Here is a 15735-nt window from a genome sequence, read left to right as displayed (position 1 = left end):
TCAGCAGAAAAGACAATGCAAGAACTCTAAAGAGCAGACTGAAAACAACCACTGGCCTCAGAAAGGAGATGAATAAAGGAGACATACTAAGAATATATAAAATATTGAATAAAGAAGGAAGACTGAGAACATGAGGGCTTCCTGTCTTATAACTATGAAACATTCTGTTAAATTCAAAAACCGGGTAATTTAAACCTGATAAAAGAATACTCCTTCCTTTTTTTTTATGAAGTGCCTAATTAGCCTGTTGGGCTCTCTGCTGAAGATACTTTCACTGTTCTCTGTGATAACTTTATACTCTAATTTTCTCTCGCTTTTCACTTTGTGTTTGCAAAGGAAAACTAGAGAAATTAATACCGAGTCACTGGTCTCTAGATATAGCACAGTTCAGAGAGGAGGGCACTGATTCATTGCACAACAAGTGCTCTATAGAAGGAGCTTATATGAGACGAGGAAATAATTGAGAATCCAACACCTGCTTGCAGAAACACAGAGTCCTGTCTTCCTCACTGATATTAATCCACTGCTGTCTAGGCTCAACCTACAAACCTGGCCATCCCTTTCTAGTGCTCTTTGTGAAAGCACCCTCACCACCATTCCCTGATGCTTCAGATCAGCCCAGAGCAAAGTGAGAGGAGCCAGAACAGCCAGGGTCTGGCTGTAATTAACCACACTATGTTAATTGCTCCTTCCTGTTCTGATGTTATCAGGAAAGCAGGGCAGAGCATGGTGGTGTTGGGGGGGGTGGGGGGGAAGTGCTTCTGTGCTTTCTCAGTTTCTTTCAAACCTTCAAGGAGATCCCAAAGGGCTCTTGTGCTCACATGAAACTGAATTTTCGCATTAGGAGATGGCTAAGCTGTATTCACAGTTATATCTGCCTAGAGCCAAAAAAAGTCTCTCTTATAGTCGGTGGGACTACTGATTTAAACATCGTGTATCTGACAGGGAATTCAGCTTACTTTCTGAAAACTAACTTTGTAAATTTGGTATTGCAGCGCTGCCAAGGGACTAGAGGTTCTGAATTTCAAATCACAGAGGACATGAAGTCTCAACCTCCTGTGTTTATTAAAGACCAGCTAATCTTTTGTAAAGGTTTTGAATCAGTACTCTTAATATCATGGGGAGTGATTACCCCCTCTATACTCACTCTAGACCACACCGTCACTCAAAAAGAAGTGCTACTGAAGTGCAAAGTCTAATAATTGTCACAGGTAGCAGATATAACATTAAGTACATCTTGACAAAAGATTAATAGCAGGGGTGCTGCACTGCAGGACTGAGGCAGGTAACCAAATGAGTAAATGTCAAATGAAGGATTATCCTCATTTGATGCTATTTCATACACCTCCTTTCTGCATAATCTCTCCCAGCTGAGACCTAAACCAGGTGTTTTCAAATGCACAAAGTAGAAGCTCTACCTGGTGTGCTAAAGGAGATCCACTATTAGCTGTCAGCAGGAGCGACATCTTCTTTTCAAGTACTCAGCCAGCAGTCAGGATACAGCATTACACTGCCGGCTGACAATGACAAAGCACCCGCCAAGTCAAGCTCTATCTGGATTGTGCTAAACTACTATTATTTATTATTCCAACTGCAGTAGTACCCATGTCAAGGGCCAGAACCCTCCTGTGCTTGGCTCCATACAAACAGAGACCAAAATGTGGCTCTTTTCGTCTGATTTCGTCCTCAGCATCCCGGAGTGCTTATATAGAGGGTCCTGTATTGAAAAGCTGAGTGAAGCATGGGATGTAATCTTTTAGCCAAGGCAAAGACCACTGAGGTCCTGGAGACACTTTCTTTACACAAGTAGCATCTTTGCAAAAAGATCATTGAGCCCACAAACTCAGATGTACCGGAACTAAACCTGCCCACAGACCCACGTGCTGACTCATCAGTTTTTTGTTATTTGACAACACGCTGCTTTTCTCCCCTACACGATTCATAACTCAATCAGTGCACAAGGCGAGCACTAGCCTTCAGTGAGAGGCCCTCTGGTATTTTTCTTCTCCTTACCCAGAGTAATGCCCATAGGCCTTCCTTCCATAACCAGTGAATAAATAATTACTGGCGCCCTCCTGAGCTTCTCCACTGTGCTCATCACTGTATAATCTAAGTGCTTCACAAAACAATAATGCTTTCAACCTCCCTCTGAGGTAAAGGGGAAGGATTAATTTTGCACAGGAACACGAATCAAAGAAAGATGGAGGCAAAAAGTGTCGCTTGTTGCAGTTGCCCTATTTCAGGCATAAAGACCTAGGCTAGTTAACAGCATGAAATGTTCAAAAGAGCTGTCAGTGTCTCCAGGATATGCCTACGAAAAATTCGACTCCTCTGCAGAATTACGAGTGGTAGGCTGGGATTCTGCAAGAGAAACTGTATGAGCCTGGTGGTCACTTCTGACTAAATCAGTTTGCCCGGCATCAGGCTGGGATCGTGTTGCAAGAGCAGGGTCTGCCCTTCAGACGGCAACCAACCAGGCATGAGGCTCCCTGCTCTTTTAGAGCTGTCTAGAACAAGTGAGGCAGGGTCCTGCGGCTCTCACTGATCCAGGCTCTCACTGATCCAGGGAGATGTTCAGCATGTTCAGCCTGTGCACTGAAGCAGACAGGGGCCCTGCAAATACTGTGCAACCTTGAAATTAAAGATGGTATCAGAGCATAATCACAAGGGGGCAGTACCTTCATTCTCCTAATGACTGGCTTCTACATGCTTTATTTTGCAGCTTTTTCTCTCTCTCCTACTGCAATTCTATGCTGAGTTCTATGAAACCATTTTGTGCCAGCTTGCTTAACCTGTACAGTTCCTAGGCTGACTCCTGTCTCCTCTGAAGACTGCTTTCTGTTTTCACAAGGCTGTTATGGCTGGGCAGACAGCTGAGCCTCCACAGGTTTTCCAAGGAAATACCAGAGCTGCAGCTGAAGGGAAAGGTCCTTTCCCTCTCTGTGGCCCTGGACTGGAATGCTTAGTATATTTAATATATGCTAATAGAAACCTCTTAAGGGCTTATCACTTGGGTGAATGGCACAATTTCCCAAGAACAGTAAAGATCACATCTACAGTGTCTGGGCAATATTCCTGGCAAATTTTAGTTTCTTGGTAAAAAGGTAAGCAAGAGTTCTTTTAGTTTGTACTGGAAATCTCTGCTTCCCTCTTTTCATTCTGATAAATTAATAACCTTGCTGATGCTTTTTGGAAATACTCAGCATTAGACAGGTATCCGCCATGAAAAATGTTGCCAGGTGTAAACCGTTTGGACTAAATTAAAAGTGATTGGAAACAATATCTAAAAGTAGAAGGATTGTGTAATGTTAAGTACTTAATGCTATTGATACTATCTAAAGTAGAAATCCTTCCTGTCTTTCAGTTCTATCTAGTGGCCTGCTGAACCGTACCATTTTCTTGCAGCAACACCTATGAGGTTAACCTGCAAGTTTCCAGAAGCTGCGATTTTACACCAAGAAAAGTTCTTTTCTACACTTTGATCACTGTTTCAGACAGGATATTAAATGGGATGAACCTACGGTTTGATTCAGTACAGCAGTTCTTATGCTGAATGCATTATTTACAAGACAGTGAGTTGCAATAAATTAGGTTTTACTGATAGGCCCATTGCTATTTAGTCTTGGAATTTATTAAAGCAATGAAGTGCGGCTTGGGTTTAAAACCTTACGTCACTGCTTATTTTGGTGTAACTCTTTTATAGACAGGGTCACATGGGAGAAGTCAAAGGGCACCAACAGAGGTGAGTTGCAAAGCTGGAAAAAGGGGTAGCTCTCTCACTTTCCCTCCTTTTAACTGTGAAGAATGGAGATGTACATTTCCATCTTTGCATGCTGAATGGGAATACTCTTATCAAAAAGAAAAAAAAAGAATATTAATTCAAAATCATGTGAAATTTTGGATTATGCATTCCTGGAAGGTATGACCAGGAAGGGCTGAAAGCTTTGGTCAGTGATGGGCTCAGTGATACCAGTTAACAAGACTCACTGTGCTGCTCCTTAGCATTCTTACTCAGTATTTGCCCACAACTTTCTCCAGTTCCACAAATGCCTTAACAAAACTATTAATCTGATCCCAGCTTTTCTTTGGAGGAGTAAAAGCAGGTAAGACTTACTCCACTGTAGAGATTATACCAACTTTCAGGCACTATTTTTTTTACCAAGGTTACAAGCTATGGAAAAGGAGTTTAGTTATTAAGTGGCATCCCATCTTCATGGCAGTGCAGACAGCACACCTCCACACAGTACATGTATTTAACAGACGTGGTCAAACTGCTGCCAGCCACTGACATACACATTCTTCATTATTCGTGCTCGTCATTAAGGAGCTTCGTAATTGGGGCCATGGTTTCACAGACTGTGGGGCTGTATTGCAGAGCTATTATATCGTACCTGTGAAATGCTACACAGTACTCACTCACATCAGAGCTATGAAGCACAACTATTTAAAAGGAGTGCTTAAAAAAAAAAAAGAAAAAACAGCACTTATATTAATACCAGTATTTAGAGCGCTGTCACTCTCAGTTCAGCAGGTTCACTGTTTCTAACACACCACGCCCCATTTTCTCCAAAAGTGAAAGTCCCCATAGCAGTTTTTCAAGTTGTGTTTCGTTTTGCTGGAGAGGCATTTCACAGTTTTCACAGAATATTCAGAGTTGGAAGGGACCCATAAGGACCATCGAATCCAACTCTTAAATGAATGGCCTATACAGGGATTGAAAGGGGATCAAACTCATGACCTCGGTGTTATTTTTGAGCCTTGCCAAAAATGGATGTCTCATCTCAAGAAACAGCTGTAAGGACTTGCTCCTTTGCCTCATTGCAAATTGAAGGTGCAGGCTGTTTTTAAACCAGTGCCCAGGAGTACTCTTCAAGTGTCATAAGTGCAAAACCAACATTTTCCAAGGAGCTTTTCTCAGTACGCATATAGCCATGCCACAAATACAAGAATGTTCTGCAGTTGCATCTTCATTTTTTCTGCTGCTTCTCTTAATTTTCTTCCACTATTTTTTTTTTTTACGATATTCCTTTTGTTTCCTCTCCCTGTGCCCTGTTTTCTTCCCTTTTCTGTACAACTTCTGTTCACCTCTTCCCTTGCTGCTCTGCCCTCCTGCCTCCAGAACCACCATTTCTGACTGTTATCTTGCACACACAAGCGAAGCATCAGGATTTCCAGTGATACTGGATGATAACAGTACATCTTCGGTAAAAAATAATAATTAAAAAAAAAGATAAGTTCTAGCTGAACATTTTAATTGACCAGTACCACACAGCTGTTCCTTACTCTCTGATGACTGTAATGCAGGAAAATGTCACTGTCCCTCATATCTATATCCAGAAGAACCCAAGTGACTTAAGTCACAAACCTACCCTAGACTTTCTTCTCTGAAAACAGATTCCTGAGCACACATACACACAGTTACTGCTGGTCAGTCGGAATATTACCTGCACTGGACAACAACAAGTCAAAAAGTCCCTTGTGGTTACCTCTCTGAGGAACACAAAAAATATTTTATACTTTAAATTTAGCTCCGATGAACGTACCATTATAAAAACCGCAAAACGCACATATTCACCAAAAAAACTCCATAAGTTACAGGAAGATGTGAGTACACATTCACATTTGTGTGTGCATGATGCGTAAATGAGAATACACCATATAGGTAAGAAATACCCTTCTTACCTTATTGCACTTGCAGATAAGTGGCCGTAAGAACCACTGGCTGACGAACTGCTACGAGAGTTATTGAGAATTGTGACCAAGGAATTTGGAGACGTCCGGATCATGGTCTGAAGGTCGAAGCTGTGATCAGATAGGGGGGATATGGACAACGTGCGCTTTCGGCTTGGTCTGGCTGACAACCTTGGGCTCGGAAACCTGGTGCCTGTTATGTAAACACGAACAATTATCCACCAGGGTACTTCATCGCGTTTATTTGTTATCGCTGATGGGTAGAGGGAGACAACCAACACACTGACAAGCCCACTCTCTCCCCTTGTGATCTACTGGCTACAATTGAGGAAAATTAGGAAGAAAAATCTTTCTCCCCGTGGCTTACCTCAGGGGAGCTCTGTTTATTAATGTGCAAGCAAAATGATAAATTGCTAAACAAAAGGAAAAGACTTTTATGAGTTATCCCTCTCATTTCTGGTGATTTATGAATCTGATGGCTTCTTAGACATTCACATCATTAATCCAACTGTGAGGAATGAGACAGTGGTTCAGATCTGGGATACCAGCAAACCCAAACCCACAATGCTTAAATATATACAGCCAAACCTAAACATGTAAAATACAGTATAGAAATTATGTGGCAACTTTTCCTTTGTTGACCATAATTCTGCCAGGCTGATACTTGATACAAAACTAAAAATCAAGACTAAAAGAAAAAAAAAAAAAGGCACTGAAAGGTCAGCTCTATCAGCAGAATTCAAATTGACATTCACAGCATTAGACTGAGAAACAGTAGGCTTCATTTGAATTTGTCCAAGATCCCTTGATATTTTTTTGTTGAGGTGTACAGTGGCCTATTTCTGCTAAATTTCTTTAAAACAGGAGACTAGGTTTTCCAAAGTGGTAAAGATAAGGCAATCATAGAGATACCATTTACATAAATACATTTCTAAATTTTGTGTCCTGCTCTGAAAATCTCTACATCTTCTGGTCTATTTTACCATGTCATCCTGACTCTCTGCAGTCCTGAAGGAAGATATATCACCTTAAATTTATTTCCTTTATTTAATTATTTTCTGTCTCAGTTGAGAGTGGGAAGGAGAGAATTAGCTTCCCCACTGCATACTGAACAATTTCCTTTAACAGTACTGCCGCTTTTACCTTTTTAATCCCTTTAACCTGTAGTAAAGGACTGAATCCTAACGATCCTGACAGCCAGGGTCATGCAGGTCTTGGGTTTCATGCCCAGTTTACAACTACTTCTCCTACAGTCCCTGACATTCTCTGTAACTTGCTAATAATTCACAGTTGGCCACAAGCCTCCACCATAGGTCTGCCTTTCCTAATTCCTGCTCATGTCTTTGTGTCCAGGACCATTTTTTAGCAGGGTATTAAAGTTTACATGTCCAACATTAATCAGGAGAAGAGCCCAACTCTAATTAGACTCATCTCAAAGTCAGAGCTGGATTAGAATCTGCTGTTATGTTTTCCTTACAGATCTGAGTAGGTTTCCCTTCTTTCTGTGCACTCTACCCAAGATTTTAATACAGTATTAAAAACTGCCATTTTATTGCTGTTGTGAGTGTGTGATCAGGTCTTCATCTATAATCCTTCTGCTCTGTACTTAGATTTGCCTCAACTAGACAACATCAGCGTCAATCCTCTTTGGCCAAGGTAATACAGAATTTTGTTCCTTCCTGCTCTGTCTCCAGAATAGGCCTTAGTCCATTCTGTTTCAATCTTTCAATGAATATTCATGCTCTTGATTTATCATTTTAAATTTAGGTATGGCCATCTATTTATACGTAAAAGCTGCTACACATTATTTTATGCAATCTGCTTTATCTCCTTTTAGGAGCTTGCGATTGTACTGTGTCTGCTTGATATTTTATTAGTGCTGTGCTTCATGTCTTTCAGAGGCAGAGATCTTTGTGCTAAAATAAGAAACAACAACGATCAGCAGCCATAAGAAACTGCAACATATCTAATAAAGAAACACAATATACATGTCACGGTAAAACAAAAATAGCAATAATTTGTACTTATATCTTTCATCCACAACTCTCCTCTGCTGACTGTTCAGCCAGAATGAACTAAAACAATGCTGCTGAAGTTAGTGTTTGTAATGTAATTTGCCCCAGATGAGGATACAATTGAAGTGCTTTTTAGGTTATCATGGTTTTACAAGGGGACAGTTAAGTGCAGGCATTATACTCCCTGCAGTGCTCTGCAGAGTCTCAAAATGACTTCACTCCTCCCCCTCCTTGCCCTTTCTGGACTGAACCCATCTCCTTTACCCCTTGCCTAAGTCGTGCTAAGGCTCTTGCAGCCCTGCCCACTGCTCCTAACACCTTCCCCTTGCCTGCCAGCTGCTGCCAGGGCATCCCTGTGTCTGCCATGGATGCACCAGATCAGCGACCAGTGATGGAGAAAGGCGCTCCCATCTGGGCTTCAGCCACATCACACAGTAGTCTCAGGCTTCCTCTTTTCCTCCAGGCAGTACCTATTTCAGGTCCCATCTAAATCTGGGAAGTTGGTCCCCCCCATCTACCTGGGACAGGAACAAGCTCTTAGGGGCTAACAGTACCCTGCAGAAAGGGAGTATTTCTGCTTCACAGCAGGAGCCAACAGCTGAGACCAAGCAAGAGCTCTACAGTCTGACCACTGGAGAGAGAGGGATTCACTTCAAGGGAGGCCACGACTTTCAAAATAGAAAATACAATTAAATGGAATTACTGTTTTTTCAGATCTTCGTGGTTTAATTAGTTTTCACATGCCTAAAGAGTCTTAATCGTGAGCTGACCACACATGACAGGACATTTGCTAAACCCTTCATTTAGCATAACCTCAGTTTTAGTTAGTACGCCACTAAGAAAAGGAATAGGTCACAATTTGTCAGTGCTTCTGAATACTAAACCGAACTGTCTAGCCTTGCCAAGCATTTATTTTAAAAGCAAACACTTCAATATTTATTTAGCAATTTGAGACGTTCATCTGTTCACAGTGTTCTCCCAGCAAAGTATTAGATTCTTTGCTTAACAATCCTTTAAAATCAAAAAACCCAGGAGCACTGATTCACTAAAAATCCATTTACCTCTGTGCAAGTGCTGATAAAAGACCATCAACTTTGGCAAAGCATGCAAATGGAAGCTGACAGTGAACATATGTTTGGAAATGTCACTTTTTTGGAGTAGAAATTATAGAAATAAAGGCAGTAGTTGACAGTAAAGACTTGAGTGTGCCGACAAAAAATCCAGCAGGTGCCAGAAGAAAAGATCTTATTCTGAGGTGGAGATCAATTCTAAAATAACAGATATCTATCTCCATCATAAATTTCAAAAATGGAATATGCCATCCAGCAAATTTGCCCATGAATTTGATTTCTGAGTTGAAGTTTTTAGCATTGCTTAATCATTTATAAGGCAATCTTCAGACATGTATCATTTATTCCATCCCTTTAAATCAAACTTCATCAAACCTTTTTTATTACATCCCTTTAAATCAAACTTCGAACATGTCTCAGGCACTAGTTCTTGTTGGAGGCTGTGAACATGGGAAGTCTCAGGGGGTTTTTTAAAGTTAAATCTTCTTTTCTTTCTTCTCCTTCTGGTTTCTGCTTACAAACGTGTAAAAACTTTGTTTTCGCTTCATGAAAGTTCATCATAAATTTCGTTTTCAAAATGATACATCTGTCATCAGTATGAGAGGAAAAGGAATAGCTTTGATACTCCACCCTCATTCTCCGACTGTGCCTGAAAACCAGAAATCAAACCCAGACCAAAGCTCCTCGCACTGGTTTAACTCTTTGGGCTGGTGTACTGAGTCCGGCTGAGATGGACTTCATTTCCCCACAGCAGCCCTCACAGCGCTGTGCTTTGCAGGGGCAGCTAGGAAGTTGCTGATAACACACCAGTGTTATCAGCCTTATCTTACCTGCGAGGTTTTCTCCATCTTACTTTCTTTCCCTTGCCCAGCTGAGGAGGGATAGAACAGCTTGGTGGGAATCTGGTATCCAGCCAAGGTCCACCCAACACAGCTGGCCAAACTCTTTAGATCAGGTGGATTATTACCAATGTCTCTCTAATGCCAAAAGGATTAAGTCAGTGATGGATACTTTAAAAAGGAGAAACCTCCCATCCTGAGTGGGCACAGGCAAAAGTCAGTCAAAGTGAGGATATTAATACTCTCAGAGGGAATCTTGAAACCTCAGGTAACATGCTTGTCTTCCACTGAATACCATTTAAAAGAATAGAACATATCCCCCAAGTGAAAAATGCTGTTATCAAACCCAAAAGACAGTGATTTTTGGAATTGTTTCGGTGCTTATAAGACAGTTTTGCCATACAGGATCTTTAAAGCCACAACAAGCAATTTCAGTTGTTGCTACTGTAGTACTCTGAATACCTGCTCCATCTACTCTCCCCTCCTAGTTATTTTGATGTTAAAGGTAGCAAATCTCCCCTTTTTAGAACAATCAAGAAGATGCTCAGGGCCTCTGGCCACCAAAACTGCAGAAAAGCTGTCTAGCAGCAAAGAAAATTTGGGCCCACTTTTCATGGCACTCAGGACAGGATGAAGAAAATTACAGTTGGCCTTACTCTTCCACAATGGATTAGACAGTCCATGGACAGTGAAGTTCAGAGCTTCAAGAAATTTACTGCTCTTTTAGGCAAGATTTAACCTCCCAATAACACTTTTCCCACTCTTATCATCCCCACTTGGATATCAGTTTTCCAGCACCACAGAGCAAAACAAAAGTCCCCAAAACACACAAACTGTACGTAACACCCTTTGGAACCCAGTGCATGCTGGTGTTGTTATTTGCTCTACAGAAGGGGGCAGAGATTCCAAATTTCTGTGCAAGATGCTGTCTAAACACACAATTAGGAAACAGACTTGCTCCACAAAAGAAGAACAATGCCTTGTTTGCATCTATTTGGTTGTTGTGTGGAATAAATGAGCAGCAGCCTTTCAGTCATTTGAGTCAACTTGCTCAGAATTTGATAGCAGATAATGAGGGAAACTACTCATGTCTCTTCTGTTTCCTTTGACAAGCCTGGGCAAAGGCGAAAGAGTGCTTTTAAGATCACCATACAAATCCTTAAGAAGAAAGATACAAACAAGAGGCATTGCTTTGCGCTGATCACTGTACTTTGTTATTAAATGCATACATGGGCATTCTTATTGTTTTTTTTAAAAGTCTTAATATCAGCTTCCTGCTAATTGTTTTGTTCTTGTTTCTAATCTAAAAATCTGACAAAGAAGAAAGGGGTTTTCTTTAGCATGATGAATGATAGGACATTCAGATTCCTACTTAATGACAATTAATTTACTGTATACCCATGCAAGTTAAGATAGTTTTAATTAGTTTTTACAAAGTAAAAGGGTAACTTCATACTCTATTTAGATAAAAGCAGCTATTGCCTGACTAAACACATTCTCATCAAATACAGAAGGTGAGCTGAGTGACCTTACTAGGATTCACTCTTACTTTAATTTTCTATTTACTGTTTAAAAATAACCCATTTGCATAATAGTGCTACACATTTTTTGCCTTTAACTCCGAAATAATGCCTAATTGAAAAGTTGCTGCTATAATGAATCTCCAATGCGTGATCTTAAGTTTTAAAAACAAACACAGAACAAATTGAAGTGTGCAGTTCAGATATATCATAGCTAAAGCTCATGACCACAAATATCCTTATTAGAGATGGTGTCTAGGTACCTTTTATGAATGGGCTGAATTTATTGGCAAAGGTCAAAATACTTCCCCTCAAGTAGAGAAAAGATAACATTCCTGGGATGCAAAAGCTGCAATTCTGTGTAGGTTATAGCATACACAGTCTCTAAGAACACATGAAGATCCTTGTGCAAATGCCATTATCTGGATGAGTACTGCAATGTCTTCTGTTTTTCTTGTTTTCTGGCGTACATCTGGGTATTCACTTTTTCTAAAGGCTGAATAAACACATTCGATCAAGTCTGCATCCAAGTACTTTGTTTGGTACTGCTACTTAGATGCATTCAGACACTCTCTCACGATAAGAACCGAAATAATTGAAAATATAAAATATCCCTGCTTATTGCAAAAGAGATTGGAGTAGATGGCCTTCAAAGTTCCCCTCCAAGCCAAACTATTCTAGGATTGTATGATCCTTTCAGTCCCATGAAGTCATGCCCATTCATACAAGCTGGGGATTTGTTCTTGTAACTGGAACACAGCAGCAAATTTACGTTACCTGAACCATGAATAGCAGAGTTTCCATTCTGCAAGATATTATTAATATGCATCCAATGCTTTAGCAGCGTGCCCCATCTTTCCCTACTCCTCTCAAAATCCAAACCAGAAAGTATCACATTCTTAAGCTTTCAATAAGCCTTCACAGTAATTTCTGGTTTAAGTCCAGACCACTTGTGTGAGTTTGTGTTTGCGAAGTGGGCTCAAGGCATGTTACATTACCGTAAATTCTTCATGCGTGCTTTCAGGGCAGTGAGACTGATAACAGAAACTGAATTAAAAAAAAATCCTTCACTATCGAAGTAACAGAATGAAAATAGTTTTCCTGCCCAGTTTCACAACTATCTGTCTTGCCTGATTCTTTAAAAATTGTTGTTTGATCAGCTACTTCACACTCCAAGGCATACGTTCTGCAGGGCTAGCTATCTACGCTCCCATGCATTCCAAGGTGAACCTCCCAACTCCTACACTCCTTGAGATCAGCTACTATGGCACACAGCCAACAGCAGCAGGAAGAAACTGCATGAAAAGAACAAGTTTAAAAATCAGCGGGAAAACAAAGTGGTCTGTTGCTACTGTATTGGTCTGTACTACCAAGAACCACCTTTTCTCGTCACCATCTTTTTATTTTCCTCACTGGAAGGAACAGAGCACATCCTGAAAAGCATGTAAGCATCTATGACTAGAGGGAAGTACTCTGCTTAATCCTTTCTGGTTGATCAAAAGCGGCAATAGCAAACAGTTTGGAGCAGGGTTCTCTGTTTTCCTCTTTCAACAGAGAAAAAGAAACAGATCAGAGGACTGAAAGATGCTGGGTGGTTAGAGAAGACTCTTAACATTACAGAAAACTAGGTCAGGATCCTTGAGAATTCAAACTGCTTTACCTTACCAGTGGTCTCAAAGTGTACTGGTCTATGATACACAACTTGTAAGCACAGCTAGCTTTCTCTAAAAAGGTGGAGGATATGCTCTCCTAACAGAAAAACAGATGTAAAGTTTCTGTTAACAAAGAGCACGTCAGGGAAATACTCAGCCTAACTATGAAAGTGAGTTACTGATTGTGAATAGAAAAGGACATTTTCGAAAGCACTCGAGCCCTGCTGGAAATAAAATTTATAACCTGTTTTCAGGAGCAGTCCTGAGCCTCTCCCTACTTTCTCTCAAAGTTTACTTTTAGGCTTGACATAACCCTTGTACGTTTGGCAATCAATTCTCTGGTCCTCCAGCCTCATGAGGAGGCTCACGTTGACTCCCACGTCTCTATCAGCGCAGAGGCCTTTTTTGGGTCAGACCCTGTGGTTCCCTTCGTAGGACTGTATAAATTTCTGGAAAACACACTTACTATCCATGGCATGAAGATATTCCATATGAAGAGCACCGGCTCCTGCAGTGGCAGCTGAAGGAATGATGTCTGCATACGGGCTGCGCTGGCCTGCCAACAGAGCCATCTGATGATAATATTCAGCTGGACTGACGCCAGCATGTGGAGCTAAAAAAAAAAAAAAACCAACATAAAAGTACCATTAGTAATGTAAGAAAAACAAGGAGGAAAGTTTTACCACATTGCTGGTTTCTCTGGCTATTAAAACAGCTTGTTTATTTTTTAACGTAATGCAACGTCTGCAGTACGCCACCCCTGGTCAATATATTTCAACCAATTAACCTGTGGAGGCACCAGCCAAAAAAAAAGCGAGGCAGAAAATATTAACGAGCTTGGTGATCTCATGGTTTTATATTTATTATTAAGCGACTCAAAAAGTGACAGGCTGACAGCGATGGAAACTAGTGTGATTTATTTAGTTACATTAAAAAGCAGGAAAACCTTCCTAGAGTTTTATTTCCATTTACCTCATCCATGGCCCAAAGGAATCTGTCGGTAAGGTGACAATGCTGCTGAACTTCCATAAGCATTCGAGTTTCTGAAGTCTTTACTTAGGGCACTAGAAGATTCTCAATCACAGTGTCCCTTTGTGTCTACGCTAATGAGCAAACAGAGGTAAACCATGTTTTCAGGACAAATAATAGTTGTCCATGAACAACACAGGAGGACAGATGAAGTCAATGAATACAACCATTCCATCCTTTAAAGTTCATATATAAATATACTTGACACACAAGCCCGTTTTCAAGAGCCAAAACCACAGCCTGGATAGGCTCAACATCTCATCAGTGAGGTTATGAGTGAGGCAGTCCTCTGATAATGTCTTATATTAGCCATTCTTCTCCTGTAAAAATAACACCCAAGCTTTCTGTTCCCCTGAAGTTTTCAAGCATGTCTTCAACTAGTGGGCAACCTTGGACAAACACAAAAAATTGACATAATTTTAAAATAATTTCCTCTCGGCAGGCTTCAGATGCTACTGTAAGTAGAGGGTCATTTCATGGGCTCATAAAATAAGCTGAGTTCCCTCTCCTTGATCCTGATTCTGACTTGCTATCCAGCCTGAGGTGAACAGCTTTCCTCTCTGCTCTCTATTTCTCTCACTTGCAAAACAGCTAAAATTTCCTTACATTCTGGCCAGCAGAAGATGGTATGTAAGTTTGCCTAAAACACTTCAGTTTCCTTAGGTTAATGGGCTACACCCCAACAGATTTTTTTAATATTCTTTCATATAATTTAATGAGATTTTTCTTTAATCTCAGCAATCTGAATCCTGAATGGAAACAAAATCTTAGGCTGAAATTCTCTGAATTACCTACTTAACCTGATTATTGTTATTCACGCAGGATAATTTATATTTTCATTAGAGAATCAGATCCTAAATGGAAGCCTTAAAAGCAAAGAATCAACATTTACATTAAAAGGAGGTAAACATGGCATTGAAGTTTGGAGAAAAGTTTATTTAGAAACAGATTCCTGAAGTGTATAATCATCCATCTTTATTTTTACCAAATAAATGTGCTTTTGATGTCAAAATGTTAAATATTACCTATATCAGGAAAGGTTAGGAAATACAGAAATACATCAGAGAGGAATGGAAATGGCACAAAAATGAGCTGAGATAAATTAAGAGTTGTTGATGTTTTTTCCAAATTACAAATTGATTTCACAATTAAATACAATCTTTCCACTTTCCGTGAAATAGCAAAGAAATTATTCAGGCCAAATTTTAAAAAAATATTAACTCACACTAAATCACTGATTTTAAAGTTTTACAGTAGTAGGCAACCATGGTATCTTTCCAGACACACTCAAAATACTTCCTGAGCTTTCTGACATAAGCGTCTGGGTTAACTAACAATAACATTGGCTGCAAACTTATAAAATGAACTGCTGCAGAAAACACAGTGAGCACATAATTGCATTACTAAATGTTCCATATGCCAAGAAATGCTCTGGTGCTCTTTAAACATCATTTCTTACTACCTTCCTCAAACGTAAAAAATTAGCCTACTAAATGATGAGTAAATGAAGGGTAAATGGAAAGGCCCACATCCCTGAATTTTCTCCTGTTCATTCCTGGGTAGCTTCAGCTTTGTTCCTGCATTTTTTACAAGAGGAGACATTTGCTTCTGCACTGTAGGCACTGTTGAGCTTCATTTGAGCACTCTCCTCTACATACACTGATGACTCTGTCCGTACCCCTGCTCCAAACCCTCAGAGGAGTCCTCAGCCACCCCTGGCCCACCAAATCTGCTGGGTCAGGTGAAGTGACAAGACAGAAAGACACTCTACCATTACAGCTGCTGTGGCAGTTGTAAATTACAGCTGGCAAGGCTTGTAATGAACGTGAAAGTGCTCTTCGTTATGTTCCAGATTGTTTTGGCTCCTGGCCATCCCCAGATCTGTGAGTCGGCAGACTGAGCCCAATAGTACACTGACC

The 15735-nt window shown here is 40.4% G+C and overlaps 1 protein-coding gene across 2 annotated transcripts in view; it reads right to left on the bottom strand.

Moving 5' to 3' along the window:
* Positions 1-15735, bottom strand: part of GLI3 (GLI family zinc finger 3) — a 205957-nt gene that overhangs the window by 51152 nt on the left and 139070 nt on the right. For both annotated transcript variants that reach the window (XM_027902424.1, XM_027902425.1), the window contains 2 exons: positions 13254-13400; positions 5683-5884 (listed from right to left, as the gene is read on the bottom strand). In XM_027902424.1, coding sequence (XP_027758225.1) covers positions 5683-5884; positions 13254-13400 — 349 coding nt within the window. The remainder of the gene's footprint in view (positions 1-5682; positions 5885-13253; positions 13401-15735) is intronic.

This window comes from Empidonax traillii, unplaced genomic scaffold (assembly GCF_003031625.1).
Source record: "Empidonax traillii isolate 1590-97213 ecotype Southwest subspecies unplaced genomic scaffold, ASM303162v1 scaffold873:size564455, whole genome shotgun sequence".
Lineage (NCBI taxonomy): Eukaryota > Metazoa > Chordata > Aves > Passeriformes > Tyrannidae > Empidonax > Empidonax traillii.
The sequence above is the reverse complement of the archived record's forward strand: the minus strand, read 5'-3'. Positions and strand labels throughout refer to the sequence as shown.